A 27,990-nucleotide genomic window follows, 5' to 3' on the forward strand; every position below is an offset into this window, starting at 1 on the left:
CTGTCCCACACTCTGTGTGGCAGCCCTGCAGTTCCTGCCTGTCACCTTCACAGGGGGCGCCTCCCCAGGCTGCCGGAGGGTTGGAGGGAGACCTGGGGAGAGAGGCAGCCCTCAGCACCCGCTCTGCTCTCTCCCTGCCCTCACTCCTACCTTCTTCATCCTTCATCACCTGTCCACCATCTTCCCCTACCGCCCCCTCAGGGCTGGCCTGGCTCCTTCCTCCCTGGCCCCCAGCATTCCTTCTCACACTGCCGCCCACCCCGTCACACACCTGAACCTGGCCCTCACTCCAGAGCCACAGGAGCGGTCGCAGGGAGCCCAGGAGGACCAGGCTGACCAGCCGCAGGGCAGGGGGCAGCCCCCTGGTTGGCACAGCAACTGCCCCTTCTCACACACGCTGCAGGGGAGGGAGAGGCTGAGGAACTGGTCAGGGCTGGGGAGATCCCAGCACGGTGCCCTCCCTGGTGCGGCCGCCCTCACCATTGGCTGCAGTTGGCCAGGACGAAGGACACCCCTGGCCACTTCAGCTCTTCGCCCACCAGGCAGGGGCACTCAGAGAGGGGCAGGCAGCGAGTGTCATGCAGAAGGAGTCCCGGGGGACAGCGGCATCCTGGCGTGTGTGGAAGAGGGCACTCAGCCCCAAGGGGCACAGCAGTGAGGGGAAGCTGGAGACTGGGGGCTGGTGGGCCTGGGTGGGCACCCCACAGTTTCCCTGCAGGCCAGGTCGGCCTCACCTTCCACGCAATGCCCACTGCAGCTTCTGTTAGCCTTGGGATCCAGGCAGGAGGGTGGGCACGGGGGCACTAGCCCCTTCTGGCACAGATCAGCACTCACATACACACGGCCCAGCTCGCAGTCTGGTGGGAGATGGGCACCAGGTTAGCCTGAGTGCTGGGAGGTCCAACTACCTCATGCCCACAGTGCTCTCTTCCTGCCCCGGCCCAGCTCCCCCTTACCTGTGCCACCTGAGCAGGGCTGCAAGCCGCAGGGTACCCTCTCTTGGGAGGGCCCGGGGCAGGGGGCACCGCTATTCTTGGGTGGGGGGTCCACACAGCTTCTCCGGCGACTCTGATGGCCACCCCCACAGGAGACACTGCAGGGCCCCCAGGCCTCCCACATGGCCCATGCCCCAGCCACTGTTGGGGAAAGAAGGACCAGGAGACACAGGCTATGAGAGAACAGCTGGAGCCAGGGCTCCCCTCCTTCCCCAGCCTGGGCAGTGGCCAGCAAGGCAGCCAAGGGCCCTGCCCCGGGCACTCCACAGCTCCTCTTCTGTCCCAGAAAACCTCCCCTAGGTGGCAGGTGCCTGGAGAAAGGGCTCTAGGTGCCTCCCAGGACAAAAGCTCTGCTCCCCGGGAAGGGGCTGGGACTGCGGGAATCCTGGGGAGAGCTGCCCTGATGGCAGCTGTAGGGCCATCACAGCCAGGGAGGAGCCAGGGTGGGGCTGAAGAGGCCCCTGTATGGGGAGCCCCTCTCTGCCATGCACAGAAGGGGGTGAGGGCCACTCCCTTGGACTGACGGAATAAAAGAGCGACAAGGCCTTCAGCATGGCACCCAGGGACAAGTGGCACAGCCGGCTGATACCTGAGGCCCGGCTCCAAACACCCCCACACGTCATCTCCCTTAATCCTTGCAGTGCCTTCTGAGGCAGGAATGACCATTATTTCCAGGCTATACACAAGAACCTGAGTCTCGGCTCAGGCAGGAAAGGAGGGCAGGACTGGCCGGGAGGGTCTCAGATAGAAACCCACCCCGGGTTTCCCACCTGAAGGGTCCTGAGGAGACTGGAGGAGGGCTTCCCCGCTTTCCTCTGGGAGCAGGGGCTTTCCTGAGGAAAGGCTGGGGTGCAGGGTTACCTGGGCAGGCCTGCATGAAGCAGGACTGGCTTCGGAACCGGTCAGGTGGGCAGCTGCCCCCTGGCAGAGGAGGTCGCAGCAGCTCCTGGCGCTGGAAGGTGAGGCCCAGGCCACAGCTGCGGCTGCAGCTGCTCCAGACAGACCAGGGGGCCAGCACACAGTCCACTGCAGGGGAATAGGGGCTGGGGCTCAGAGGGGCTCATGCAGGAGGGGGCCCTCAGGGCTGCCCCTGCCCTTGCTGGCACATACCACAGCCATCCTCATCCGAGCCGTCCTGGCAGTCAGGCCGCAGGTCACAGCGCCGCTCAGCAGACAGACACTCCCCACTGCCACAGCTCAGCTGGCTTGGGGAACAGAGGGCCCTTGAGGCTGGAAGCCCAGGCAGGGCCATGGTAGGCACCGTGAAGGGCACAGTGCTTGCTGCTCACAAGGCAGGGAGAGAAGGGAGCCACATAAGTAGATTCCTGGCTGGATGATACACTCAGCCCATTAACTCAGGCCAAGAGCTGAAGTGAGCTTGCTGACTGCAGTCCCTGGCCTCCCCTTCCCACTAATGCCTCCTGCATCCCATGCCCAGAGCAGGCTTCCTTCCACGATGTATTGGTGAGACCATGGAGTCTTTGGTCTACACAAGCTCTCACACAGAGATTCTAGATGCTTAGGTACCTTCTTTCTGAATGTATACTCCCTGGGGTGGCCACTCTTGTGATTAGCATTTGATTTCTTTGGTCATGATTGGAAGACTAAGCTTTGATCACAGTGATCTACTTTGCATGGATGGATGGATGAATAAATGAATGGATGGATATATGGGTGGGTAGATGGAAAGATGGGTGGGTGAATGGATGAATGGATGGGTGTATGGGTAGCGGAGTGAATGGATGGATGAGTGAGTGGATGGATGGATGGGTAGATGAGTGAGTAGGTGAATGCATGGGTAGCCGATGAATGGATGAATACAGGGGTGGGTAGATGAATCCATGGGTGGATGGATGGGTGGCTGATAGATGCATGGGTGGGTGTCAGGTGGATGGATGGATGAATGGATGGGTGGATGGATGGGTGGCTGACAGACGAATGGATAGAGGGGTAAATGGATGGATGAATGGATGGATGGGTGGCTAGATGGGTAGGTGGATGGATGGATGGGTGGCTGATGTATAGATGGATAAATTGAAGGATGGATGGGTGGATTGATGAATGGATGGGTAGATGGACGAATGGGTGGCTGACTGGATGGGTGGCTGATGAATACATGGATAGAGGGTTAGGTAGGTGGATTTAGATGGATGGATGGGTGAATAGATGGATGGATGGGTAGATAGATGCATGGTGGCTGGCTGGATGGGTAGATGGATCGATGGATGGATTTGTGAGTAGACAGATGGATGATAGGTAGCTGATGAATCCATGGATAGAGGGGTAGGTGGGTGGGTGGGTGGACGGATGCATGGATAGATGGATGAATGAATACATGGTGGGTTAGTGGATGGGAGGGTGGGTAGACGGAAAGATGGGTGGCTGATGGATGGATGGATAGAGGGGTAGGTAGACTGTTGGATGAGTGAGTAAATAGATGAGTCTCTTCAAAGGTCAAACAGGTTTTACAAAACAGGCTGAGACCCAAGGCCTATTCTATTCCCCATCTTGACCATACCCAAAGACACACACACTCCTGTTTTTACCCATTCTCTCCATTTCCTGCCGCCCAAGCCTCTCCAAGATCCTTTCCAATATGAGCTACAAATGAGGGCAGACACTTTCCTACACCGAAGGATAAGTGCCACCCCCTACCCACAGGACAGCAGGCCCTCCAGCAGCTCACCGCAGTGCCTCTCGTCGGAGCCGTCGAGGCAATCCTCCCTGCCATCACACACCTGCGCCTGTTCCACGCAGCCCAGCACCTCACAGGGCATCTGGCCGGGGCCACACTGCACAGGTGGGAAGGGCCCTGGGGCGACGCTCTGGCCTGTGGGCACCACCACAGCTGGCTGACCAGTCACTTGGCCTGCCCTATCCTTTCTCCTTCGTCACCTCCCTGAAGCCCCCAACCTCCCTCCTCTTGGCATCTGCTATTCCTCACTCTGCCTATCTTGGGATAATAGAAAAAGGGTAAACTGGGCTAGGACACTGGGGTCCTCCCCAAAATGACCTTGAGCTGTGTGATCTTGAACAAAGGGCCTCTGTCCCCCTCACAAGGAAGGTGGGCTCACAGAGGCTTTGCACACAGGTAGAAGGGCTTGGCGTCTTACCAGCAGGGGTCGCTGGAGTCACTGGGTGTGGGGGCAGCACCGTCACAGCTGCCATACCTGGTGGCAGGGTCCTAGCCTCCATCTGGGATACGGGGGTGGTGGTCACCATCTGCATGGATTCCCCATGGTGAGGTACCCCAGAGGCTGGGCCAGGACTCACGGGCCTTGTCTCTGTGGGTGGAGGTGGAGGGAGGTGAGGCTTACCCAGCTCCCCTTCCCAGGAAAGGAAGATGGGGGCCCTTGAGAGGGTATCCCAGGCTTCTGGGTGGTACAAAGTAATCACAGGTACTGCGGACCACAGCCCGCCTTCTGAGAGGCCTTGGATCAAAAAAATCCAAGGAGCACAAGAAGGGCTTTGGCTGAAAGTAGAAGACTTGTTTTGATCTGAGATTTTTATTCTATTCCCAAAAAGAAACACATGGCAACTTCCAAGTTCAAACTCACCATAAAATAAGATATTTAGGGAGAGAAAGAACTGAGGTCATTTTAACACAGCAGCAGAGGGAGTAAACACTACCATAGACTCAGGGTGAGTTCGTTGTTTCTGTTGTAAACAAACAACAAGAACAAACTGATTTTGGGCTTCCTGGCAGCTACAGTGAAAAGAGTTAAGAGTCTCATTTTCTGGCAAGAGATGCATTCAAAGACAGCCTTTTTTTTTTTTTTTTTTTTTTTTTTTTTAGAACCAGACTGGGAATGAAATTAGAATGTATCCCGTGGGTCTGCATGTTATGGATCTGAGGGGTAGAATCAATTGCTTTGTCTGCTTTTCACAAAAGACACAGAAACAGTCCGGCCAGGTTCCGAATAACTTCCACCAGAACTCACAGGGAGGGGCCACAGTTGTCTATAAGGCCTTCTAGTGTCACAGATGGGGAAAAGCTGAGGCCCAGGCAGGTGGCACGGTGAGGCACAGGCGAGGATGAGCCAGAATGAAAGAGCAGCCCTGGCGCCCTCACCCTCCTTCCTCTCCAGCCCCTGCTGCCCCAAGCCTCACCCAGGTCCTTCCCATAGGGGCTAGAAATGAGGGCAGGAACTCCCCCACACCAAAAGCCCTCTTACCGCCCCCCATCCCCGCAGGACAGCAGGCCCTCTAGGAGGCAGCTGTCTGCTGGCTAGCAGGGAGGTGAATAATCAGGTAGCTCCAGGGAGGCCGGATCACAACCAGGCAGAGCCCCTTCCTTTCTTATATAGGAGCACGCCAACTTCATGACCACATCCAACCCCCGTGCCCACTTAAGAGACATTTGCTGCCAGCAAATGCTTCAGAAAGGGGAGCCTGGCTCTATGGATGGTGAGCAAACGGAGTGCAGGCTGCAGTCAAGTGGCCTCCCACCCCCATGGGGGACACATGTCCTGACCAGGCATCTGGGGAGGCAGCCACATTACAGGGCACAGGCTCAGTCCTGGGAGCTGGCCTGGAGCCACCCGCCCTGCCTACCTGCAGCCCACATACCTTGGAATCCCAGGGGGTGGGCAGAGGCAGGACCTGGTCATGTCCAAAGTGACCAGTGTCTCCTCCCTGAGCCAACCCTGTGACTTTCTCGGTTGTGGGGAAGTCAGGGGTAAGGGGATTTGAACCCCTGAGATGTAACTGCCCCTGGCTGTGGAAGAACAGGTGGGACAAGGGTTTGGGGAGCGGGCCTGGAGTCTGTGCACACACCTGTTGGGGACGTGGGGGACTCCTGTCCGGGAGGCCAGCGCTCAGTCTCTGCCAGGCCCTGCAGAGGGAGAGGCCTGAGCACCCCGCACAGCCCCAGGCCCTGAGGGCAGCTCCCATCCCCTGAGGATACCGCCTGGGCGCTCACAGTCCCAGCACTGCTTCCTGTCCATCTGCCTCCCCCGCAGCCCAGGCCAGAGCTGAGGATGCAACTGCGCCTCCAGGCACCAGCCCACTGCCCTCAAGGAGCTCAGGGACTTTCTTCTCAGCAGCCCACCATGGTGACCCATTGCAGCTCTTGCCCCTCAAACTCCCCTTCCCCCATCCAATGCACATGTCACCCCGTACCCCACCCACACACTCTGGGTTCCTGACCAGGCTATTCCAGGTAGGAAGATGCTCCGCGCCTTCTTCTCCACACTACAGACACCCCTCTCCAGCCCTCAAGTCTCGTCCCGGAAGCCCCTGGGCACCCGGGCACAGGGCTCTTTTCGGCTCTGAGCACCAGATGCCCTGGTGCCTGCCCTGTGGGCATAAGCTCCCTATCAGAGGTTCAGGCTTCTCTTGTCCCCAGACCCCTCTGGGCCCTCGCTCTGCCTGCACATCTCTGCATCTCCATGTTGCCCCAGCCCTCAGCCCTCTGCCAGGCACCGGGAAGCCTCCTGAGAGCAGTACCAGGGAACGCACAGGAGGAAACGCTGCGGAGAGGGGAGATGCCGCCGGCTGGTGCAGGAGCAGGGCTGGTGAGGCCGGGAGGCGAGGTCCCTGTACCCTCACCCCACCCTCTGGGCCCAAGGCTCCACACTCACCTCCCTGGGCCAGTGCAGCAGCTGTCCCGGCTGGGCGGAGGAGAGGGCCAGGGTCTTGGCTGTAGAATGGAATCTGCGGAGAAAAGTAGCCAAAAGGGCTCCAGGGGCCCTCCCAGCACCAGTGCCCCGCTTCCAGGCAGGGGCATCAGTGTGCTTTTGCTGGGCCTGGGGTCTTTGCTGGGGTGGGCATCCAGGAAGGACTCTGCCCACTGAGGCTGGACAAAGGTGATGTTCCCAACAGTAGCTTCCAACTTGACCGTGGGTTAGAATCACCTGAGGGGCTTGTAAGACACACATTACTGCGCCCCCACCCCTGCAGGTCTGGGCGGGCCCGAGAACCTGCCCGTCTAACAAGTTCCAGGTGCTGCCAATGCTGCTGGTCTAGGGCCTACACCTGGAGAACCCCTGAATCAACTAGGAGAAAGGCAGGGAATCCTAGAATCCAGGTGGGAAAGGGCCTTGAAGGCACCCAGCTGCAGCTCCTCAGCATGCAGGGTCTGGGCACCTGGGGGGTGAAGGCAGTGTCGGGCCCCTCCCACATGGCTGTCCCCTCGAAGGCCAGGCCAAGGGCGTGAGCTGCACACAGCCGGCCACAGTATACCTGCCAGTGCCCTCAGGCGGCAGCACACAGCCCTCCTCATCCGAGCCATCCTTACAGTCCAGAACACCGTCGCACAGGCCCCCTCTCAGGGCACACTCACCACTGGCACAGCGGGGTCCAACCCCTGGGCACAGAGGTGCCGGTGGGGACCCTGTGTGGAGGACGTACGGCTGAGGGCTCCTCCCATGGCCCCTCTCTCTCCTGCCCTACCACCCCTGTGCAACCTGTACCTGGCTCACAGCCCAGCAGCTCCACCCGCAGGGGGACATCGCTGTGGTGGGCATCGCGGGGCCACACCCTGACAAACCTCGCCTGCACCATCTGGCCAAAAGTCCATACGGCAGGGTCCAGGTCGTGCCAGTGTCTGGGGAAAAGCTGCCGGCAGAGGATGCTGCTGACTGAGCTTCGCCTCTTTCTCAGGCTGACCTCATGACTTTGAGTGACCCCACTTTTTCCCCAGTCTTCACGGCCATCCCAGAGCCATGCCCCCCACCCTGGCAGTAGGAATTGGGCTCTCAAGGCTGGAGGGAGCTGGTCCTGGACTGAGCTCCTCCTGCTGAGCTGGAGGTGCCCCGAGGGCAAAGGCCAGGTCCTGTTCACTGCTGTGTCCCCAGGGCCTGGCTCGGCACCTGGCACAGAGCGGGTGCTCCTGAACAGCTAAGACTTAACACACAGCATGGACTGACTCCTACCGCTTCGTGCGGTTTGTCTCCGGGAAGGATGCAAACCCCCTGAGGGGAGGGCTGTGCCCAGGCTGCTCTCCACAAAGACCTGCGTGGGTCTGGGCTCCCAGAGGCCCTCAGTGAACTTGGTGTCTCCCCCCCCTCTCTCCCTTGTAGGCTTCACATACCTGCCCTGAGTCTCAGCCACCTGGATGGTTTCCAGCATCCATGTGACAGTGGCACCCAAGCCTCAGCTCCACAGAGCACAGTCCCTGCTCCTCACCACGTATTCAACAAGCATCGAATGCAGGCCATGCCCCTCGGGGAGACTGGAAGGCCCTTGGGGACAAAGACTATGGAACCCACAAAAGGACATGGTGGGCCGCTGGCCCCATCGGCCTTGGGCAGGTGGTACCTTGGGCAGGGGCAAGATGCCAGGCAGGATGTCATGATAGTCAAGCCAGCGTAGACCATTGCTGCTGAACTGGAGTGAGAAGCTGGTGGCAGACGCGTCGGAAGAGCCAGTCTCTGGCACTATGATGCCTGGGGAGGGAGGGGCCAGGGCAAGAGCAGAGGTCAGAGCTGAAGGAGCTACACCTGCCCCCCGCCCCATCATCACTGCCTCCCCCTCAAGCACTGCCCTCCTCGCTGACCAGTGAGGTTCCGGGGCTGAAGCAGGTCCAGCTGCAGGTAATGGGGCCGAGTGTGCCACTTGGCATAAGCATCCCCACCAGCGCGCCATCCGTGAGGGCTGGGCTCCTGGGTGGGAGCCCCCATGAGGGCAGCCTGGGTGGGGTGTTCCAGCTGCTGGGACGATGCATGCAGACTCCCCTCGGCCAGTCCTGCCAGCCCCAGGGGAGAATAGCAGGGGTCTGGGTGCAGAAGAGAGAGACAGGCTGGAGTAGGGTAGGACAGAGGGTGGCAGGAGTCTTCAGGGACACGGTTAGGAAGTTGCACGGGGAGCTAGGGGATGTGAAAGGCTCACACAGGTGACTTTGGCCCAGCGAGGGAAGAGTCAAGGGAGGCAACTTAAGATAGGATGACTCCCAGATCCTTAGGATGATCATCCACTATGTGCAGGACAAGGAGGATGTCCCCGAGGGCCTGTTTCCCCTCCCAGGTTGGATAATCCCTGGGCAGCGTGGCCCCTCTCAGCACTACACGGCACTGCACACATCCCTTACCTCCTGGTGGAGGCAGAATGTAAGTGGCCAAGGGGAATCTGATCTGGGGACTGGGAGCCGGAGCTGCAGCAGGAGTGGCCGTGGGCTGGACTGTCTGGTTCTCTCCTGTGGGAGGAGACTTCAGGATCAGGAGACAGAGACCAAGAGGCTCACAGTTCCTGGCCCAGCACTCAGGCCTCTCCCCACTTCTTGAGCACTTTCTCCCTGCTGACTTCCCAGGAACAACTTCCTAGCTGGGAAAGGTCCCTCCTCCTTCCCTTGGTGTGAATCGGGGGCTTTCACGTCCGCTGAGTATTTAGAGAACATAGAGTAAAACTGCCAGCCTGAAACTAGTTTCAGCCCAGGACCCAGCAACTGCAGTTCCTAACCCAGGGGTGCTGACACCAAAAAGGCACCTTCATGGGCATTAGAAAGGGGTTGCCTCTGGATGAAAGCAGCTCTGTGGGCTGGAGTCTAGGCCCCAGTCACCAGCTAACTTGCACAGTGAACAACCTGTGCAACTGAATATGCTGGCTTTGTTTTAACCTCAGCAACTTGTGGATGCACTTTTAGGATAAGAAAGCTGCAGCCTGACCAACATGGCAAAACTCTGTCTCTACTAAAAATACAACAATTAGCTGGGCATGGTGGTGCATGTCTAACCCCAGCTACTCGGGAGGCTGAGGCATGAGAATCACTTGAAGCCAGGAGGCAGAGGTTGCAGTGAGCCGAGATCGCACCACTACACTCCAGCTTGGGTGTCAGAGTGAGACCCTGTCTCAAAAAAAAAGAAACAAAAGGAAAGAAAGAAAGAAAGGGAGGGAGGGAGGGAGGGAGGGGGGCAGAGAGAGAGAGGAAGGAAGGAAGGAAGGGAGGAAGGAAGGAAGGAAGGAAGGAGAGAAACCTGGACCCATAAATGCATCCATTTCAAGCCTTTGTATTTTCCTATTTCATTTATAATTCATTTCCAGGCAAAGGCACTTTCGAAAAGTCCAACTTAACTTTGTCTTGGCTGTTCTAAGATGAAAAGAAAAGCAACCAGAGCAACCAGATCTGAACAGAACCAGAGGAAAGAGAACACCTCAAAGGTGGCACCATGGGGGAGGCAGAAAGCCCCCAAAGCACAGGAAGGCGGACGGAGAGGGAGGGCAGACAGAAGCCTTCCCACCGTGAGGTCCCTTCTTTCCCTTGGCATGCAGAACTCAGGCTTCCCGCCATGCTGAGGCTGGGGTATCCAGCCACCTCTGCTCAGTGCCGCGGTTCCCTCTCAGCGATCCCACCAATTGTCCTCCCCCTGGGGCTTCCCTGTCATTCCCCAGGCACACTCACCAGGTAGGGCACAGTGGCAGCATGATTCTCCCGTTCCCTCCACCAAGACCCAGCCCTGCAGAGGCACAGAGGTCAGGCCGCCTGCCTATCTCCAACCCACTCCACCAGCCTCCACACCCCTCCAGCTCTGCCCACCACACACTCCAATGCCCTCACCTGGGGGCAGCTGCCGAGCGGGCAGTAGGGTGAGCAGCGTGCGGTGAGGTTGTGCAGACACTGGCACACCCTGCAGGGGCCCCCACGCCAGCGTTCCCCGACACGGTGGACCTGGCCCTGGTGCTCACACCCCTCACAGGGCTCTGTCTGGCACCTGAGAAGGGCGGGATATCCCTGAGCTGGTGACGGGGCCTGCGCGGGGTAAACAACTCTCCTGGTTTGCCTAGATTGAGGACGTCCCTGGGACTTGGGACTTTCTGTGATAAAACTGAGAAAGTCCTGGGAAAACTGAGACATTTGGTCACCCTATAAGCCCACTCTGCCTCTGCACCTGAGACATTGCAACTGGCCCAGAAGAAGGTCAGGGAAGCAATTTGTGCCAACACTGCAGCCAGCGCAGCAGGTCCCAGAGGGGGCTTGGGAGGCAGCTATGGCAATAGCCCCCTGCAAGCCTCAGCCCAGGAATTCAAGCTGAGTTTGTGAAGCTGCATCTGCGGGCTCCATCTACTCACCTTCAAGACCTAGAGAGCATAAAACTAGAGAAGGGGGAGGCCAGCAGTCCCCAAAGAGGTTCTGGGATTCCTGGGGTTTAGACAGGTGGGGACACAGGGCAGGGGTTCCAAACTGGGGCTGTGTGGTAGATGTGGAAGGGGCACACATGAAGCTTCCTAAGTGGGAGGTGGGGTGCGGGTCAAGGTCCCTGCAGGTCCCCCAGTGGGAGGGGGACACAGCACCTGCGTGCCTTGCGGTGGATGCCACGGCACTGGCGACCTCGTCCAGAGGGGCGGGGGTTGTTGGGGCTCCGGAAGGACCACTGGATGCTCTGACTTCCACAGGGGCCCAGACACTCAGCCCAGGGCGACCAGGAGGACCAGCCACAGTCCACTGGGGGAGGGCCAAGAGTCAGGGCCTGAAGGAGGTGGTGGATGCACAGCTGGGAGGTGGGCCTGAAGGAGGGTGGATGCGCAGGGAGAGGACTAGGGACCCCGAGGGAAGGGCCTCACCAGCACAGTCCGGGTTGAGTCGGCAGCGTCGGGGCCGCCCGTCTTGGCAGATGCAGAGCCGGCAGTCGGCCTTGATTCGTTGCCCGGGCCAGTAGCGGGCGCCATCTACCAGGCAGGGGCACTGCCGGGGCCACACACACCACCCCTCGCTGCCCAGCACCTGCCCTTCTGGGCACCAGCAGCCTAGAAGGGGCCCAGGATGAGGCTTCCATGCAGAGGGCTGTCGCCACAGACCCACACCGTGGAGCCAGCACCTGGGCCCTCTTACCTGGGCTGCCACAGGGCCGATCAGGTGGGCACATGACCTGGCTAGAGATGTCATCACAGGTCAGTGGGCAGGGGGCACAGGGCTGGAACATCAGCTCCCCAGAGCAGGTGGCATTGGGGCAGCTGTCCTGAGGGCAAGGCTCTGAGAGAAGCCGGAAGCAGAGGTCAGAGGTCAGGGAAGGGAGCTCTGCGGAGGTGATGGCCTCCCACCAGCAGTGCCATCCTCTCTTCCACTCACTGGTCTGGCGGGTGCTGTGTGGGCCTCCGGGCAGTGCAGCGCAGGTGCGGCCCCCGTTCTGGGGTGGGTGGCACTGCCGTTGCCGCGTCATGGTGCCCCTGCATGGCTCAGAGCACGCAGACCAGGGGGACCAGGCGCTCCATTCACCGTCCACTGCAAGGCGGGGGGACAGGGCAGGCAGTGGGGACCATGGGTGAGGGCTGAAGGCCTAATGGCCTTCTTCTCCCTTCCTCTATCCAGGCCCCACCACCCCAGCCCCTCACCTGGGCAGGCTGCTGTGAAGCAGGTCTGAGACTGGTGCTCAGGCCCCGGGCAGTGCTGTAGCACCAGGAGGCCGAGCGGGGAGCAACGGCGGCTCCGGCCCTGCCCCCCGGGCCCACACGTCCGGCTGCAAGGTCCCCACGGGCTCCAGGGGCCCCAGGCCCCACAACCCTGCTCTTCTGGGGAGGCGCCTGCCTGCCCTGACCCTCCACAGTCAGGTTGCCCATCACACACCTGCGAAGGGAGTGGGGTCAGGGCTCCTGTGCTGGGGGCAACATGGCACTGCCACCTCCACCACCCACTCCCACCCTCACCAGCTGGAAGCCTATGCAGGTGCCATTGGGGCAGGTGTATTCTGGGCAGGGAAGCCCTGTCCTGTTGGGGCCTCCTGGGGCTGGCAGCCCCCCTGGGAAAGAAGAGGAGAGAAAACACAGTGAGCAGGGGGTGTGAGCTGCGTCCCGGGCCCAGCCAGCAGGGCCTCCCTTAGGGAACAAAGCATCCTCACCGCAGTCCAGCTCGTCCTCGCCCTGGGGACAGTCTGGGATTCCATCACAGAGCTGCTCAGGGGTTAGGCACAGCCCCGGAGCCACACCACAGGGAAAGAGGCCAGGGCACGGAGGCAGCTGGGTGGAGCCTGCGGGCACCATGAGATGTCCTGCTCTGCTCCTGTCCCTTCCTGCCCTCTCCCTGCAGAGGGGCAGGAAGGTGGATGGGAGGCGGCAGGGCAGGCCAGCCTGGGAGGAGCTGGGGCCTGTGCACAGCTCCCTCTAGGGGGAGGTAGGCAGGACCCGAAAGGCTGGCTTGCAGTGACACAAAGGGTGTGCTCAGGTCTGGTGGGGAAACGCTGATGGCGGGACCCCTCCAAACAGACACGCTCCCCAGCCCCGCAGAGCCTCTGCCCACCCTCTTATCCCTTCTTGGCCAAGTGTGGGCAAAGACAAAGCCCCTTTCTTCTCTCCCATGGACCTAGGTGGGAGGACAAAAACATTTCAAATAAAGTGTCACGAAAAAGATCAAAGGAACGCAAAATGGCCCAGCCTCGCATGCCCCCAAACCTAAATCGCTCTGGCTGCCGCGCCCACCTGTACCTCAGGAGGCGAAGGTGGGAGTGGTGCTCGGGAAAAGGTGGGCCAGCCGGCTTGGCCAGCGGGGGGCCGCGCACAGCCGGGGGGCGCGGGAGCCTCACCGCAGGCGTCGGGGTCCTCGTCCGAGCCGTCGGGACACTGCCGCACGCCGTCGCACAGCTGCTCGCGGGACACGCAGTGAGGGCCGTGGGCGCAGGGCGCGTCGTGCGGCGCGCAGGGCTCTCCGCAGCCGTGCTCGTCGCCGCCGTCGGGGCAGTCCTCCTCCTGGTCGCAGCGCCAGCCCCGCGGGATGCACTCGCCGCTGCCGCACCGAAACTCAAAGGGGCCGCAGGGCGGCGCTGCGGTGAGCGTCCGCGCTGGATCCTCCGCCGGCGAGCGCCCTTCCCACCCCAACCGCGCCCAGGTCAGTCCTTCCACCTCCGCCGCCGCTCCCCTCCCTGCTCCAAGTCCCTTGGCCGTTTCCTGGGCCCGGCCCTAACCCACCTGCAGCCCCTTCCCGAGAACAATCCCTCCTGCATGTTGCTGCCCTGTTGGTTTTCCCAAAGCTCTCCCCTGGGTCAAGAATTTCCATGAGATTCCCTGCAGCTGGGAGGGAGGCCTTGAACGCCAGGAAAGAGTGTAGACTCTTTCAAACGCCGTCCACTTCATTCACTCCAGCGTCTTCCGGAGTCTCCCACTGCGCCTTGCTCCTTCCCATGCCAGAGCAGCGCCACAAATGCCTCTCTCCGAGGTTTCCATGCCCCTCTCCCCCAGGCTTCTGGCCACCAGCTTTCCCACCTCTTCCCTCCAGGAGACTCACCAGGGCTAGCAATGGCCAGGGAACTCGGCGTGGTGTCCAGGGAGCCAGGGGAGGGGCCAGGCAAGGTGCCGGCAGGAGGCGTGGGCAGAGATGGTAGGGGGCAGTGTCCCGGCCCCTCATCGGCTCCATCTGGGCAGTCCCAGACTCCATCACACAGCTGGATGGCCCCCAGGCAGCTGCCATCGACACAGGACACCTCCCCGGGGACGCAGGTCACCTGCCCTGCAGCCGGAAAAGAAGAGCTGGCCCTGGGGCACTGCCCTGTACTCTTACTGTTTGGGGTGCCCCAACTCCCACACCCTGAGGACCAACTTCATAGCAGGAACCTGGCAGAGGAGCGGGGAGGCGAAGGCGGGGCTCTTGAGGAGGTGGGCCTTGCGGGAGGGAGTGCCAGGTGGCTGCTTTCCAGGGTGGGGACAACTCACCCAGGCAGGACTCCTCATCTGCGGCATCCAGACAGTCAGGATGCCCATCACAGAGCAGGCCCGGGGGCAGGCAGCGTCCATCGGCACAGGCCAGCAAGCCCTGGGGGCACGGGCAGCCCTGCTCATCTGTGCCATCTCCACAGTCATCATGGCCATCACAGAGCAGGGCCAGGGGCAGGCAGTGGCCGGAGCTGCAAGTCATCTGCCCCTCCCCACAGCCTGGGGCGGCACAACCTAGCACGGGGCAAGCAGGCAGGCTCAGGACACTGCTGTAGGGGCCCAGAAAAGCCCCAAACCCCAGAGGGACCAGAACACCCTCTCTTCCCCTCATCCCTCCAAGCCACAGATAGTCCCTGGCAATGGGAGCAGCAGCTAAAGAAGCCACTCCAGGACAGCTGCCTTGGCCCCAGGAAACTCAGTTACATGTGCAAGGACTGACCAACCCTGTCACTTCCACACACGAGCAAAGACACTCACCCTCCTCATCAGAGCCATCGCCACAGTCGTCCTGGTTGTCACAAAGCCACCCATGCGGCACACAGTGCCCATTCTCTTGGCACAGGGCCTCTCCTTCTGCACAGCCAGGCACCGGCTCTTCACACTGGCCACCGTCACCCCCACAATGCCATTGACCTTCCTGGCACGTGCTGAGCACACAGCGTCCTGGGATCAGCCACATGCTGGGCTTGGCCCAGTGCTCCTCCAATAGGTGCCCCCCAAGGTGACCTCCCCACTCACCAGTTCCCGCACTCCTTCTGCAGCACAGAGCCCGGCGGGAAGGAGTTGCTGCCCCACTCACAGGGGCAGGAAGCTGGCTCCAAGCAGGCTCCTCCTGAGACCACAGAGTGCAGGGCTTAGAGCAAAAGGACACAGTGGCCCCTTCCCAGTCTCAGTGCCCCTCCCCTCTGCCCTTTGTCACTCTACACACCGTGCAGCAGAGTCCCCTCGGGGCAGAAGCAGCCCTCCACACAGGCCACCACCTGGCAGTGCCACCCAGGCTCAGGATGCTGCTCATGGCAGGTAGGGGGACACGTGGGGCCACAGGCCTCATACACCTGTCCCCCTTCACACTGCAGGGCTGGGAGGAGAAGAGAAAGCCTTGGATCACCGAGGCACAAGGGCAGCAGGATGCAACCACACCAGGCTGACTGCCCAAGGTGACCACCATGGAGGCCACGGGGCATCTGGTGTAGACCTTGGGCACGATCCCCCTGGGCCTATGTGTACCATGTCAGCTCTACTCAGCAGCCGTTCTTGCATATATGGCTCATCTAGAAAAGCGTCTGGCACAGAGTAAGCACTCAATGCACAGCTTGCCCTTGAATGAACGAACGGCCGTCTTGTGGGACAGCAGAAGCTCTTTCAAGACGCTGAGCCTGTGGCAGTGGCAGGATTGAGCACTGGGGACTGAGGGCAGGGCACACTCACGGCAGAGCTCCTGGCTGCGCCAGCGCACGTGGTACCCATGCCGGGCACACTCATCTGCGTAGGTGGCAATGGCTGAGCAGAGGCACTCACAGTCACCCCCTGAGTCGCAGCTGTGGGAGGAAGTATTCAGTCCCGGCACCCCCTCCGCACGCCCTGGCACCCCCACCTCTACCCCACTCCAGGTTGTCCCCTCCTTACCCGCAGGCGTCATGCAGGCACCACTCATAGTGCTGCTGCGGGGGGACCTCTGCGTGGCATGATGCGAAGAGCGGCTGCAGCAGCACCCCGCAGCGGGCCCGAGCCCAGCCAGCCCGGTGTGTGTTCACCTGCAGGCACAGGGTGGCGTCTCCAGCACAGTGGATTAGCGGACACCCTCCCCAGCCCTGCCTCTGGGAACCTCCCTTCCTGCTTTCCCACCCTCACTCACTGCGCAGGGATGTGGCAGGTCTCCTGGCTCAGGGCAGAGGGTGCTGAGGCGCCAGGAGTGGGCGGCCAGTTCAGCTGTGGGCTCCAGGACGCCCTGGCGGCTCCGCAGATCATTACTGGCATCTCCATCAAAGTCACCACACAGCCCAGCCACGCGACCACGGAACTGAGGGGACAGTTGCACCAGGACCCGAGTCCCTGGTGGCAGGCAGCATGGTTAAAAGTGACGCCACAAGCCCTTATCTGGGCCAGAAGCCCCAGGGTCTGTTTTACCACCACCAGGTACCAAGCCACCAGGAGGTGTGGTTACCTCTTTTGTGGGGGGATGATTGGTGATGATAAATGAAAAGACCTACATTTGGAGGGTTCAAGGTGGGAAGCAGGAGCCTATTTTCCTAACTAACACCAAGCCAAGGGCTGGGGGACGGAAATTCTCCATCACGTCAGATTCCGGGAAATCAGACTCCAGGATGGACTGTGAGACTCAGTAGCACCAGCCTCGGTGGCGGCAGGCTGGGAGGGTGGCCCAGCGGATCAGACCCAAGTCTATATGGGGGTTATCTGGGTTTCTGTCAGTTCTGCAGAAGCAGTTAGACATGACATATAAACCAGCTGCTTATATGGGTGATGGGAAGTTAGGATATTTATTTTCATTTCGCCTTTCTAAAACTTAGTGTTTTCTCAATGTTTCCCTTGGTGTGGAAGGATTGCTTTCATAATGATGAAAAAGATAATTATGAAAACCTAATTTTTAAAAAAAGTTTTTTTATCGCTCTATTGCCCAGGCGGAGTGCAGAGGGGTGATCACAGCGCACTGCAGCCTCGACCTCCCAGGCTCAAGCAATCCTCCCACCTTAGCCTCCCAAGTAGCTGAGACTTTAGACGCGCACCACCGTGCCCGGCTAATTTTTGTGTTTTTTATAGACAAGGAGTCTTGCCATGTTCAACCCAGTCTGGTCTCGAAGCCCTGGACTCGAGATCTGCTCGCCTCAGCCTCCCAAAGTGCTGGGATTACAGCTATGAGCCACTACACCTGGCAAAAAACCTAATTTGGAAACTCGGACCTCTTGCATGGACTGGAAGGTAGGAGTGGCACTGGGCTGGGCAGGGCTGGGCATGGGGCAGAGTGAGTGCCGGCCAGGCAGGGAGGTAAAGTGAGAGCTCAGGGTCCTACCCTGGCTGTCAGCCTAGCTCTCAGCCTGGAAATCTGCCCTGTGGAGGTGTCAGGGGCTCAGTAGAGGGAGACCGGGAGAAGGGAGGGTCAGGTGTTGGGAGAAAGAACTTGGGGTGAGTCCAACCCTATAGTGCTAAGATGGGGCACAGGTCCGATGGTTGAGGGAGGGCAGGAGCCTGACCTCCGTCCCAGAGCAGGGTGAGGCCCAGGCGGGTCGAGAGCAGCAGGAAGAGGCCAGCACGATGCAGGCTCAGCCCAGGGCCTGTGTAGACTTTGGGGGGCGTCACGCTCAGCCCATTCACTGTCACTGCCCGGCCTGTAGAGGAAGAGAGGCATTCAGGCCCAACTTGGAGGAAAGGGTCCTCCAGATCCTCACGAGGCTCTCTAGCTCCCCCATTGAGCCCTTCTTTTGCCTCTCTACCTATGTGACCTGGGGCACGTCACTAGACTTCTCTGGGACTTGATTTCTGGGAGCCTTCCGGTACTATGAGTCCCACCCAAGAGGAGAGGCACCAACCCCATGGCATGGAGGGCAGCCACGCCTGGTAAGGAGCCTGCCAGCAGTGGGCAGACACAGGGAACCCCATCCCCGCCCACCTTGCACAGCTGGGAAGCCATACAGGTGTGCCCCTCCCTGGCAATGTCACCCTTCAATGTTGCAGCCACCTCTGAGCATGTGCACAACAGTGCCCTCCAGACGCACGGCCAATGCTTTGGTGCAGGTGAGACCGCTGGCCCCACAGGGCAGGTTCTGGGCAGAGACTGTAAACAGGCCACTGGCCTCTCGCACCAGCAGATACTCGCAGGCCCCGGGAAAGGTGAAGGCCAGTCCATCAAATGTCACATAGTGGGGGGCGCCTGACGCCTGGCACCGCCCACTGCACCGCTGGCCTGTGCAGTGCCACTGCCGGCCCCGGCACACGCTATGGACAAGGTGGGGGAGACAGAGTCACTGAGGACAGGGCCCTGGGGGCTGGATCCAGGGGAGGCAGCTGGTCCAGGTTCCAGGCAGTTTCAGCAGCCCTCAGGGTGGAGGGGTCCTGCAGGGTTCCTCTGGCCCAGGCCAGTCTGGATACCCCAGCCCCCCCCACCCCAACCCCTTCTGGTGGAGGGAAGGATGATGTGTGGGGAGCCATGGGCCACAAGGCCAAAGGGTTAGAGGTCATGGCAGCTGGGCATACCAAATGTTGCAGTCTTCCTGGATGGTGGCGTTGGGTGGGTACCACTGCCCACTGTGACGGCAGGGACAGAGGTCAGGAGGCACACAGCGCTCGTCCTGGGCAGAGGGCAGGAACAAAAGGCACCATGTAGGGGCGTGAGGGGAGCAGGGCAGTGCCCTGGCTTAAGGAAGGCCGTCCTGTTCTCCCATGCAGCTCCTTCTTGGACTCACCAGCAGCACCATGCCTGGTGGACAGACACAGCCATCAGCACTGCCTGCAGGGCAGGAGTGATTGGCGCTAGGGTTGTCACAGGTGAGAAGACAGGCACCAGGGGCATAGACAAGCTCCCTGGGGCAGAATGCCTGCTGCGGGGGGCAGCGGCGAGCTGTGCAATTCCAGAGGCCCCTTTCCTGGCAGACACTGCAGGAGGTTGAGAAGGAGTAAGAGGCAAGTCTAAGCCTCCAGGGACCTGGTCTGACCTGGTGAGAATCTCAGGAACCCAGATGCTCGCTGGGTTCCCAGGTGTCCATATTGCATCACGCTGAGTGAAAACCCAGCCCTGATGCTGGAGACCTGTCCATCTCAGCTCCCAACACCCGGTCACCAACACAGGGAGCTGGACTGTTTCCAGCACCCTGACATGCCTGGGACAGACATTGTCACCCTTTCTGTCCCAGCTCCAGTAGGGCCATCCTCCAGGCTCTGGAGCAGGACAGAGATATTGAACCACCCTACTCCTAGCCCAGGTAGGAGAGGGGTTGCACTGAAGCCTGCATCCTCAGCCCCCACCTTCATCAACCCTGGATCCTGGCCCTGCCTGCACAGATCCATAATCTGCCTTCACTTCTCTTGAACAAGCTGTGTGACTCTGCAAGCTGTTTAGTCTATCTGAGCCCCAGTTTCCTCATCTGCAAAATGGGAACAATTTTTCCACTTCTTACTTTATTAGGTTATGGTAGGAAGTAAAACTAGATAAAATGATGCACAGGAAAGTGCTTTATGGACCCTAAAGTGCCCCAAACCGAGGGGAAGTGATCAGCACTCTGTCACCTCCAGCGCGCATGCTGCCACCAACAAGGCTGCACACCCCACCCGTTATCTCCCAAGCTACCTCTTCACCCCCACATTCTTCCTCTTGCCCCAAAGGTCGCTGCCCTCACCAGCGGTTGCACTCCTTCATGGTGGCACTACCAGGGGCATAGCGACGGGCTCCGAGCTGGCAGGGGCACAAGCTGGGGGGCACACACTGGCCCTCAGGGTCCCACAGCAGCCCCAGAGGACAGTTACAACTGGCCACACAGCTGCCCAGCTCCCCACAGTCCTCTGGCTCCCCGCAGTGTTGACCGCATGCTGAGGCACACTCTCGGTACTCCTGGCCACCAGGACACAGAACAGCTGGGCACAGGGACACACAGGTCAGGGGCATAGCCACCGCTGGCTCTCTCGCTCTCTCCACCCCCTCTGAACCCCACACCCCACATCCCCTGTGCCTCTGCAGGAAGAAAAGCCCAGCAGTCTGCCAAGGGTAGTGATGCACCCCGGGCCCCCAGCCATTCCTGGAAGGGGGATGGGCTAGGGAGGAGGGGAGGAGCCTAGGTAGGGCTGGCTGGGCTGAGCGAACTCACGACAGAGGGTCTGGTTCCTCCAGGGAGGTGAGGCACCTTCCTGGGCACAGCGACGCGCATAGGCAGACAGCACTGGGCACAGGCAGTCCCTGCCAGGGTCACAGCCACACACGGCTGCCAGGCAGCGCAGATAGAATGGCTCCCTGTCCACCAGCCTGTGGCATTCCTTGGGAGGAGATGGGGAAATGGGTCAACTTCTCCTCCATGGAGTCTACATCCCCTTGGTCCCCAACAGCACCCCTGGGCTTGTCTGGTCTTCCTTGACCCTCCCACGGGCCCAGGTGGAGGGCAGGGAAGGTGTTGGCCCATCTTACGGATGTGGGAGGAGCCCAACCCAGCTACCTGGAAGACAGAGCTGTGCAGGATGGCACAAGCTGTCTCTGCGAAGGTGTGGCGCTGGGAGTGGGTGGTGCAGGGGGAGAGCGGGGCACTGTCCCCAGAGGGGCAACTTCCCTTGCCGGCCACCTGGAACTTGCTAGCAAAGGCAGCAATGCTAGTTTCCACATCTCCAGCTGGTGTCAGGAAGTCGTCCTGCTGGTTCTGGGTGAAGGTGCCACACAGACCCTGCACCTGGGCCACAGGCACGCATGTAAGACAGCCGAATGCAGTCCCACCGCACCCTTGCTCAGCCACACACCTGCCTCACTGGCACACCTGGTGGGCATGGCGGGGGTCCAGAGTGATGTAGGCTGCAGGGTCAGACAGTCCCCAGAGCACCTGGGCCCCAGGCCAGCGCAGCAGCAGGAAGGCAGAGGAAGTTCGGCGCACACTGAGGCCCTCAGCGCCAATCCAGGGCAAGCCCACGTCCTCCCCATTGACCAGCACAGCTCCTGGAAAAGGGGGCCTGGTGATGAGGGTGCGGCACGTGGAAGGATACGGCTGCGAGAAGAGAAGGAGCTTGGGTGGGAAGTAGGAGGTCCCATGTCAGGGTGGGCTGCTGGGGACAACCAAAGTGTCCACCTGAGCTCCCCACCCCTGTGGCCCAAGGACTACCCTTGGCACACAGATTTTCCAATCCCTCACCCTCATGATCAGTGTGTGGGAGGAGCTAGATGGCGAGCCAGGAGCTGGTTGGGGAGGGTTGGAGGGACCCTGCTGAGAGTGGCCTGCCCGGTCTGGTCATGCCTCGGGGCCTTTCAAGCTCTCATAGCTGCATGACTTGTATTTGACCCCAGGACGGGGCAGAAGATGCCTTGGAATATCTCCTCAGGACTCTGTGTGTCTGCTTCAGAGATGAGAGGGCCAGGGAAGTTGAGGCAGTGTGCTCAGGTGCAGGACTCTGGGGAAGAGTGTCTGGACTCCAAAGCCATAGGGTAGTGTGCAGGGGGAGCAGTGACAGGAGGCCTGGGACTGCGCCAAGAGTGCAGAGCAGAGGCTACCTGAGTCCCTGAGCTGGATGTGGGTGTCCTCCAGGGAGACGAAGATGGCGTGGAGGCAGCTCCCAGAGTCGCAGGCCCCATGCTCCAGTAGGATCAGTAGCTGTCCCTTCACATAGTCCTGGGGCGGGCAGGGGGAATTCAGTGGGGCCAGGCGGGCCGACTCTCTCTGGGGAGGCTTTTGGAGACCTTCCCTACAGACCACCGTCAGCACGCACCTGGAGGCAGCCGCTCACCTTCCCGCCAGCCAGACTGTCTGCCAGGTAAGGGGCTTCGTCCTCACCATGGGCCGGCATGCATGGATGTTTGTGTGTATGCGTGTGCAGGGCCACGGATGTGCACATAGGTGTCATGTGGAAGTATGTGTGTGCATGTTTGTGTGTGCACGAGTGTGTGTAGGTAAGTGCGTGTCCGCATGTTAGGGTGACATGACTCCTCTCTTCCCTCCACATGGGCATGTATGTTCTCCCATATGTGTGTGCATATGTACACACGTGCTAAATCTACATGCACATATATGAGTGTGTGTCGTGTGTATGTCTGTGTCTCTCTGTAGGTGTGTACCTGGATGCATGTATGTGTGTGTGTGCATACAAGTCTCTGTGTGTTGGTGTGTAGCCTGTATGTGTGTGTGTAAACATGCAGATCTCTGTGTTGGTTTGTAGCCTCTGTGTGTGTGTGTGTGTGTGTGTCTCTGCACATGCAGATTTCTGTGTGTTGCTGTGCAGCCCGTGCGTGTATGTACACACATGCATCTTTGACTGTGTTTGCTGGGGGAGATGGCTGTCCTTTTCCCTCCCCATGGACAGGCACAGCCTCTCTGAGGACTGTGCTCCCAGGACCTCGTCACCCCCATCACTACTTATGAGAGGAGTGGGAATGGTCCAATAGTTCGATGGAGAGATCACTCAGGGGGCCCTAGATGATTGGGAAAATCGTGGCCTGCACCTGAACTTGAGAAGTGAGCTCTCTTCGGGGGAGGTTTAGGGTGGGAGCAGGGCCTCTGATTTCCCCTGAGGTTGTTTTGCGTGAAGTAGCCTGTAACAAGCCCAGCCTGTCCCATCTGTGAGAGACACAGCTGAAGATGGGTTTTGGTTACTGGCCCTGGGCTGGGTGGTGATGACAGAGGGACTTTCACAGGGAAGCCGGGGAGGAGGTGAGAACCCAGCAGGAGGCCTGAAGGCCTGCGACAGCCATGCCCCCAGTGTTGGTTCTCCCTTGGCCTTTCCTGGGAAGACTCTGGGTTTCCCTTATTTATTTAGGGGTTTCCTTACAGTCAGCCCCACTGTGCCCTCTAGGAGGGCCCCTACTCTGGCAGAGTGCCACCCCTGCAGACCGTCCTCTGCCCACCTGCACCAGGCTGTAGCGGCAACCTTGACCGCCCCGGAAGGAGTAGCTCCGCCCATCAAAGGTGAGGTAGTGCCCGTCCCCGCCCACGGCACACTCGGCGGGGCATAAGGCCTGGGCACAGTGCCAGCGGCCATCCCTGCACACGCTGTGGACACGTACATGAGACAATGAGCTCTGGCATCAGGTCCACACTGAGGGGGTGAAGATGACCCCTGAGCTGGAGGTGACCCCCCCAAAAACCCTTGTTCCTCCCCTCCCATGGAAGCCCCTCCTGCTGAAGGGGTAGAGGTCAGCCGGCAAGGCCATCAGCCACGCCAGCAGCAGTCCCAGTCTCCGAGAGGAAGACCCAGAATGGGCTGGAGGCTTAGGGGAAGCAGGTTGAAGAGAGGGTGTAAAGGGAGGGATCCGAGGGTACCACATGGCCACCAACCCCCGGCATGGCTCAAGGACCCACCAGGGGTTACACAGCTGGCGCACGGTGTCCCGGGGTGCATAGCGCTGGCGGCGGTAGTAGCAGGGGCAGTGGGCGGCAGGCACACAGAGGGTACCGTTCCAGAAGAGGCCTTGCGGGCACTCGCAGCCGCTCACACACTCTTCCCTGCAGGACTCCTCTCCCTGACCCACCGCCTCGCAGCTGGCTGGGCAGAGGGAGGCGCAGTCGGAGTAGAGCTGGCCCCCGGGGCACAGGCGCTCTGTGGGCACATGAGTGAGCTGTAGTCCCCCGCCAGACCGCAGTCAATCCTGCTGGGTGGGGAGGCCCTCAGTCAATCCCACAGCACAGGGAGGCCCAAGTAATACCGCAGAAGCCAGGTTTTCTCCAGCGAATGTGGATGTGCCGCCTGGCACAGGCCTGGGCATAGCTGGCAAAGGTGGCACACACAGCCTGCCGCCTCCCCTCTTGCCTGCTGCCCGCCATGGCCGCTGCACAGTAGGCAAAGAGACAGGCCTCGTGGTACTCAGCAGGGGAAATCTGCAGGAAAGGACGGCCCCTCAGCAAACAGCCAGCACCTCCTGCCTCCTGCTTCCATCACTCTATGACTTATAACCAAACGGATAGGCCCCAGAAGGGACCTCAGAGATCACACATATGAGCATCATTTCCCAGAAATAAAGCCGAGGATGGAGAGATGGGCGTTTGACAGATGGTCCAAAGTAACCCACAGGCAGGGCCAGACCAGCTTGCTGACACTTCTCTAGCACCCTCCCTTGGGTGCCAGACACCACCCCCACCCCACTCATACCTGGGCATGGCACTGCCCAAATGGACCTTCCAGCAGCTGATGGCACACGTCCTGGGCTTCAGCCCGCAGGTGGCCAGGTTCTACGTCTGCCTCTGTGAGCCCCAGGGGGCCGTCACAGCCCTGGGCCACCTCCACCGCATCCAGACACCCAGGCTGCAGAAAAAGGACATCAGGCCAGGCGGCATTGATGAGGGACGTTAACCAGGACCCCAGAAAAATGCCTCCTGCTCTCACACAGCACCAGGGCCCCACCTTCAGGCCCACCGCCCACATCCTGGGGCTGGGGAGAGAGGCGAGGTGGCAGCCCCACACTGGGCTGTAGTGGTGGGAATAAATGACTAACTGGTTCACCAACGCTGGCCTCAGATGGCTAGTTCACAGCAGGCAGCCAGGCTTTCTGTGGGACCCCAAGGCCTGCCCTCCACCCCTAAGGATCTGGAAGAGGGCCAGGCCCTGTCCTAGGGAACAGGCCAGCGATGAAACCGGGACAAGGGCTTGGAGGTTCAGGAGTCAGGAGCCGAGCTGAAAACCTGCGAATGGGCAGGCAACTGGGAGGGAGGGGCCCCAGTGGCAGCCTCACCTCCGAGTCAGGAAGCTTCCAGGAATTTCCAAAGGTGGCTGCTAACATGGCCGGTCCTCCGCCTGGCTCCATGAAGTCATCTGAGAAGGGGTAACACAGGGGTGCTGGGTCTAGGGCCTCTGGTCTTCCCTTCCCTGCTACACCAGCAACCAACCACACCCCACTTACCCTCTGGTTGGCCATTGTAGAGCCCACAGAGGCCTTGAGTCTGTCCCCAGAGCTCATGGTCCACAGAGATGGAGATGGAGCCAGCCCTGTCCAGCCGTACCACGACCCCTAGGCCCCCTGACAACACCAGCCAGTCCCCTAGCCACTGTAGGCTCAGCCCTGGGCACAGAAAGAGGTCACTTGCCCCCTGCAGCCACAATTCTCACCCTTCCCACTACCACAGCAGGGCTCAGCTGCGCAGGGATGGAAAGGAGAAGGGAAATAACTCACACAATTCTCACATTCTAGAGAGCTCTGCACTTTATACCAAACGTATATGCTTTACAGCAGAGTGATTGATTTCCATCACGGCTCTCTTTGAGGAGCCCATGAAAGCTGCAGACGCTCTCTGGAGAGAGTAAACTTCAAGTGAACTATGAAACACATGTGCATGTGCACACACACGCATGCACACATACATGCACACACTGCACCCGTGCACACACAGGCATACATGCAAGAAGCTCACCCCCACCTCACCCTGCAGCCCAGCCAGGACAAAGGTTCTGTTAGGAGAGCTTCCCATTGCTTAGCACCCAAGTGCTACCTCACAGCACTCCTCTGAGGCTGGTGGGGGAACTGGGACTCGGGCAGTTAGGTAGAGGGACTTGTCTGAGCTGGTGCTGCGAGAGTTTGGTGGGGGTAGTTGCAGAGGGTCGGGACCAGGCCTGGTTCCTCCTGGCCCCTCACTAGCTCCGTACTTCAGAGCCTCCCAACAGCAATGGCTGGGGGCCCACCGTGGGCTTGTTCCCAAACTGCTCCCTGCTCCTTTTCTGACCCTGCCTGGAGGGTGGACAGACTGTCCCAGAGGAGCACGTGGGGACCCGGGCAGCCTCTTGCTCCCCCAGTGCTCTCACCGTGGAGCAGCCAAGACTGCCCTTCAGGTACCAGCTGCCCCTTCACAGACACATTTCCAGCCTGGATCAGCACCTTCTCAGGTCCCATCGTCACCTGGACCTTGGGGAAATGCATAGTGCAAAAGGGGGCCGGGGCTCTCTTCCTCCCCTGTCCAACCTCCTCCCTGTGGCTGCCCCATCTCCCTCCCTCACCAGCTGACAGTGTCCAGGCTGGGGACAGTGGTCCCCAGGTGTTAGGTGGACAGCCCAGGTGGAGTCCGCAGCACCTGCCAGCAGGTAGGTGCAGCGGCCCAGGAAGTGATAGTGGCGTCCGTCAAAGGTGCGGTAGTGGAAACCCGACCAGGAGGCACAGGTGGCAGAGGGACGCTGGTGCTGGCTCCAGAGCTGGCCCACGGCCCCTGCCAGGGGCTGCAGGAGGGCTGGAGAAGAGGCACCGCCTGGGAGAGACACAGCAACTGTGAGCCTCTGAGTGTGAGGCAGAGGTGGAGGACGAGGACACAGGGCTCACGGCACAGCGGGAGGAAGGCAGACAGGGTATGGTCCCTCTAGTGGGCCAGGGAGCCAGTATGGGCCCTGTAGAGGGCCCAGCACAAGAACTCCACGTGGGAGTGCCTGGGGAGGCGGAAGGGGTGATGGCCAGGACTGTGCCTGTCTGGCAGGCTGGAGTCTGCGGACACACCTGGCAGGTGTCGGCTGGAGCAGCTGAGGCAGGCTTGGGAGCTGCCATCCCGCCAGCTTCGTCCCCAGGGCCAGGCACAGCACTCCTCCAGGCTTCCTGCTGAGGCATTAGCTGAGCCTGCCTGTAGCTGGCATTGCCACATGGCAAAGCAGTGGCCTTCAGGACTGGCTTTGGCAAGGGCTGCAGTAGGTGGGGAGAATGGGGCAGACCCAGGCAATGAAGATGGGGTAGCCTGGAGCTCTCAGCCCGGCCCTGGTTCTCTCCCCGAAACCACAAATTTGAGCTAACATCCCCTGCCCAGGACTCCCAGAAGGTACCACTTCCCCAAATGCACTCAGGTGCTTACCCTCCGTGCAGTGGGCTCCCCCCCAGCCTGGGCAACAAGCCCTCACTGTCCGGTTCCACTTGGCAGGCCGGGTTTCTGGAGGTCTGCACCCACCGAGCCGGTGGAAACGGGGAAGAGATGTTAGTGTTCAGCCCATTCCTACCCTGGGGAGGGCTGTGGACATTCAGTTTTGTCAGCTACTCTAATCACATCATTTCCCCAGGGCCTTAATTTCCCCACATGCAAAGTGAGAATAATGTTGGGAGGGCAGACCACGGGGACTGGGGCGGGGCACAGAGGGAGTGGGCTTCGGGCCTCTCCCTGTCTTGCCCACCGTAGTGCCCACTCACCCCCCACCCTAATCTCACGCACTCCACCCTTCTCCAGGCCCACTCCAAACCTACTTCCCAAATCCCTGCTTTCTCCAGGGCCTCCCCACTCTCAGGATGTCCGGCCTGTCACTCCTTTCCGGCCCGGCAGACAGCCCAGGCTCTCACCCTTACTCACTTGTAGATAGGACAGAGCCCAGGCGCTGGGGGCCGGGTAAGCCCCGCGCGGCCACTCCAGGGCAGGTCCAGCCGCCAGCCCAGGCGGCTGTAATGGTCGAGGCTGGCACAGGGTACCAGGTCCTCCTGACGGGGTGCTACTTCCTCCTCCACACGGATGGTCTCTGTCCACTCACACCACCGCCTGCCCGTGATGGGGAACCACAGCTGCCGCCACCATTCCCTCTGTCACCAAAAGCCCTGTCCTATGACCCCACTCCCAGGGGGTGGTTACTGAAGTAAGGAGGATGCTAAGGCAGGGAGAGACACTCATGGGAAGTGGCAGGGGTGGAGGGAGGACCCCGGGGGTGGGGGGCGTGGAGTCTGATGCTCCAGAGGGTCCCTGGGCATGTGGCGGAAGGAGGACCCTTGTCAGAGGGGTCCAGGGTGGGCTGCTTACCCATCAGCCAGGGCCCACATCATCCCAAAGAGGAGGGCAGGGAGCAGCAT

General features: G+C 60.4%; 1 protein-coding gene across 1 annotated transcript; it reads right to left on the reverse strand.

Annotated features, from left to right (window-relative positions):
- On the reverse strand, positions 1 to 27,990 carry LOC111551454 (SCO-spondin; the record flags this gene model as incomplete). The annotated part of the gene is made up of 55 exons (XM_026450399.1): positions 27,941 to 27,990; positions 27,503 to 27,685; positions 27,017 to 27,099; positions 26,671 to 26,850; positions 26,184 to 26,428; positions 25,992 to 26,091; positions 25,096 to 25,254; positions 24,928 to 25,007; positions 24,348 to 24,500; positions 23,905 to 24,076; positions 23,561 to 23,798; positions 23,107 to 23,251; positions 21,760 to 21,877; positions 21,035 to 21,210; positions 20,723 to 20,950; positions 20,381 to 20,546; positions 19,916 to 20,150; positions 18,986 to 19,175; positions 18,777 to 18,871; positions 18,262 to 18,518; positions 17,777 to 17,911; positions 16,423 to 16,619; positions 16,194 to 16,321; positions 15,996 to 16,105; positions 15,496 to 15,645; positions 15,306 to 15,399; positions 15,045 to 15,214; positions 14,568 to 14,801; positions 14,143 to 14,364; positions 13,445 to 13,681; positions 12,764 to 12,892; positions 12,573 to 12,664; positions 12,261 to 12,492; positions 11,998 to 12,150; positions 11,761 to 11,901; positions 11,493 to 11,675; positions 11,223 to 11,373; positions 10,489 to 10,642; positions 10,333 to 10,387; positions 9,025 to 9,129; positions 8,494 to 8,712; positions 8,256 to 8,383; positions 7,409 to 7,553; positions 7,179 to 7,329; positions 6,578 to 6,650; positions 5,772 to 5,829; positions 4,109 to 4,279; positions 3,682 to 3,825; positions 2,106 to 2,276; positions 1,857 to 2,021; positions 957 to 1,136; positions 735 to 857; positions 481 to 610; positions 272 to 397; positions 1 to 92 (listed from the first exon to the last, which is right to left on the reverse strand). Coding segments are annotated over exons 1-55 (8,401 nt in total), but the record flags the coding sequence as incomplete, so codon positions are not given.

The sequence above is a fragment of the Piliocolobus tephrosceles genome, unplaced genomic scaffold (assembly GCF_002776525.5).
Source record: "Piliocolobus tephrosceles isolate RC106 unplaced genomic scaffold, ASM277652v3 unscaffolded_19534, whole genome shotgun sequence".
Taxonomy (NCBI): Eukaryota; Metazoa; Chordata; class Mammalia; order Primates; family Cercopithecidae; genus Piliocolobus; species Piliocolobus tephrosceles.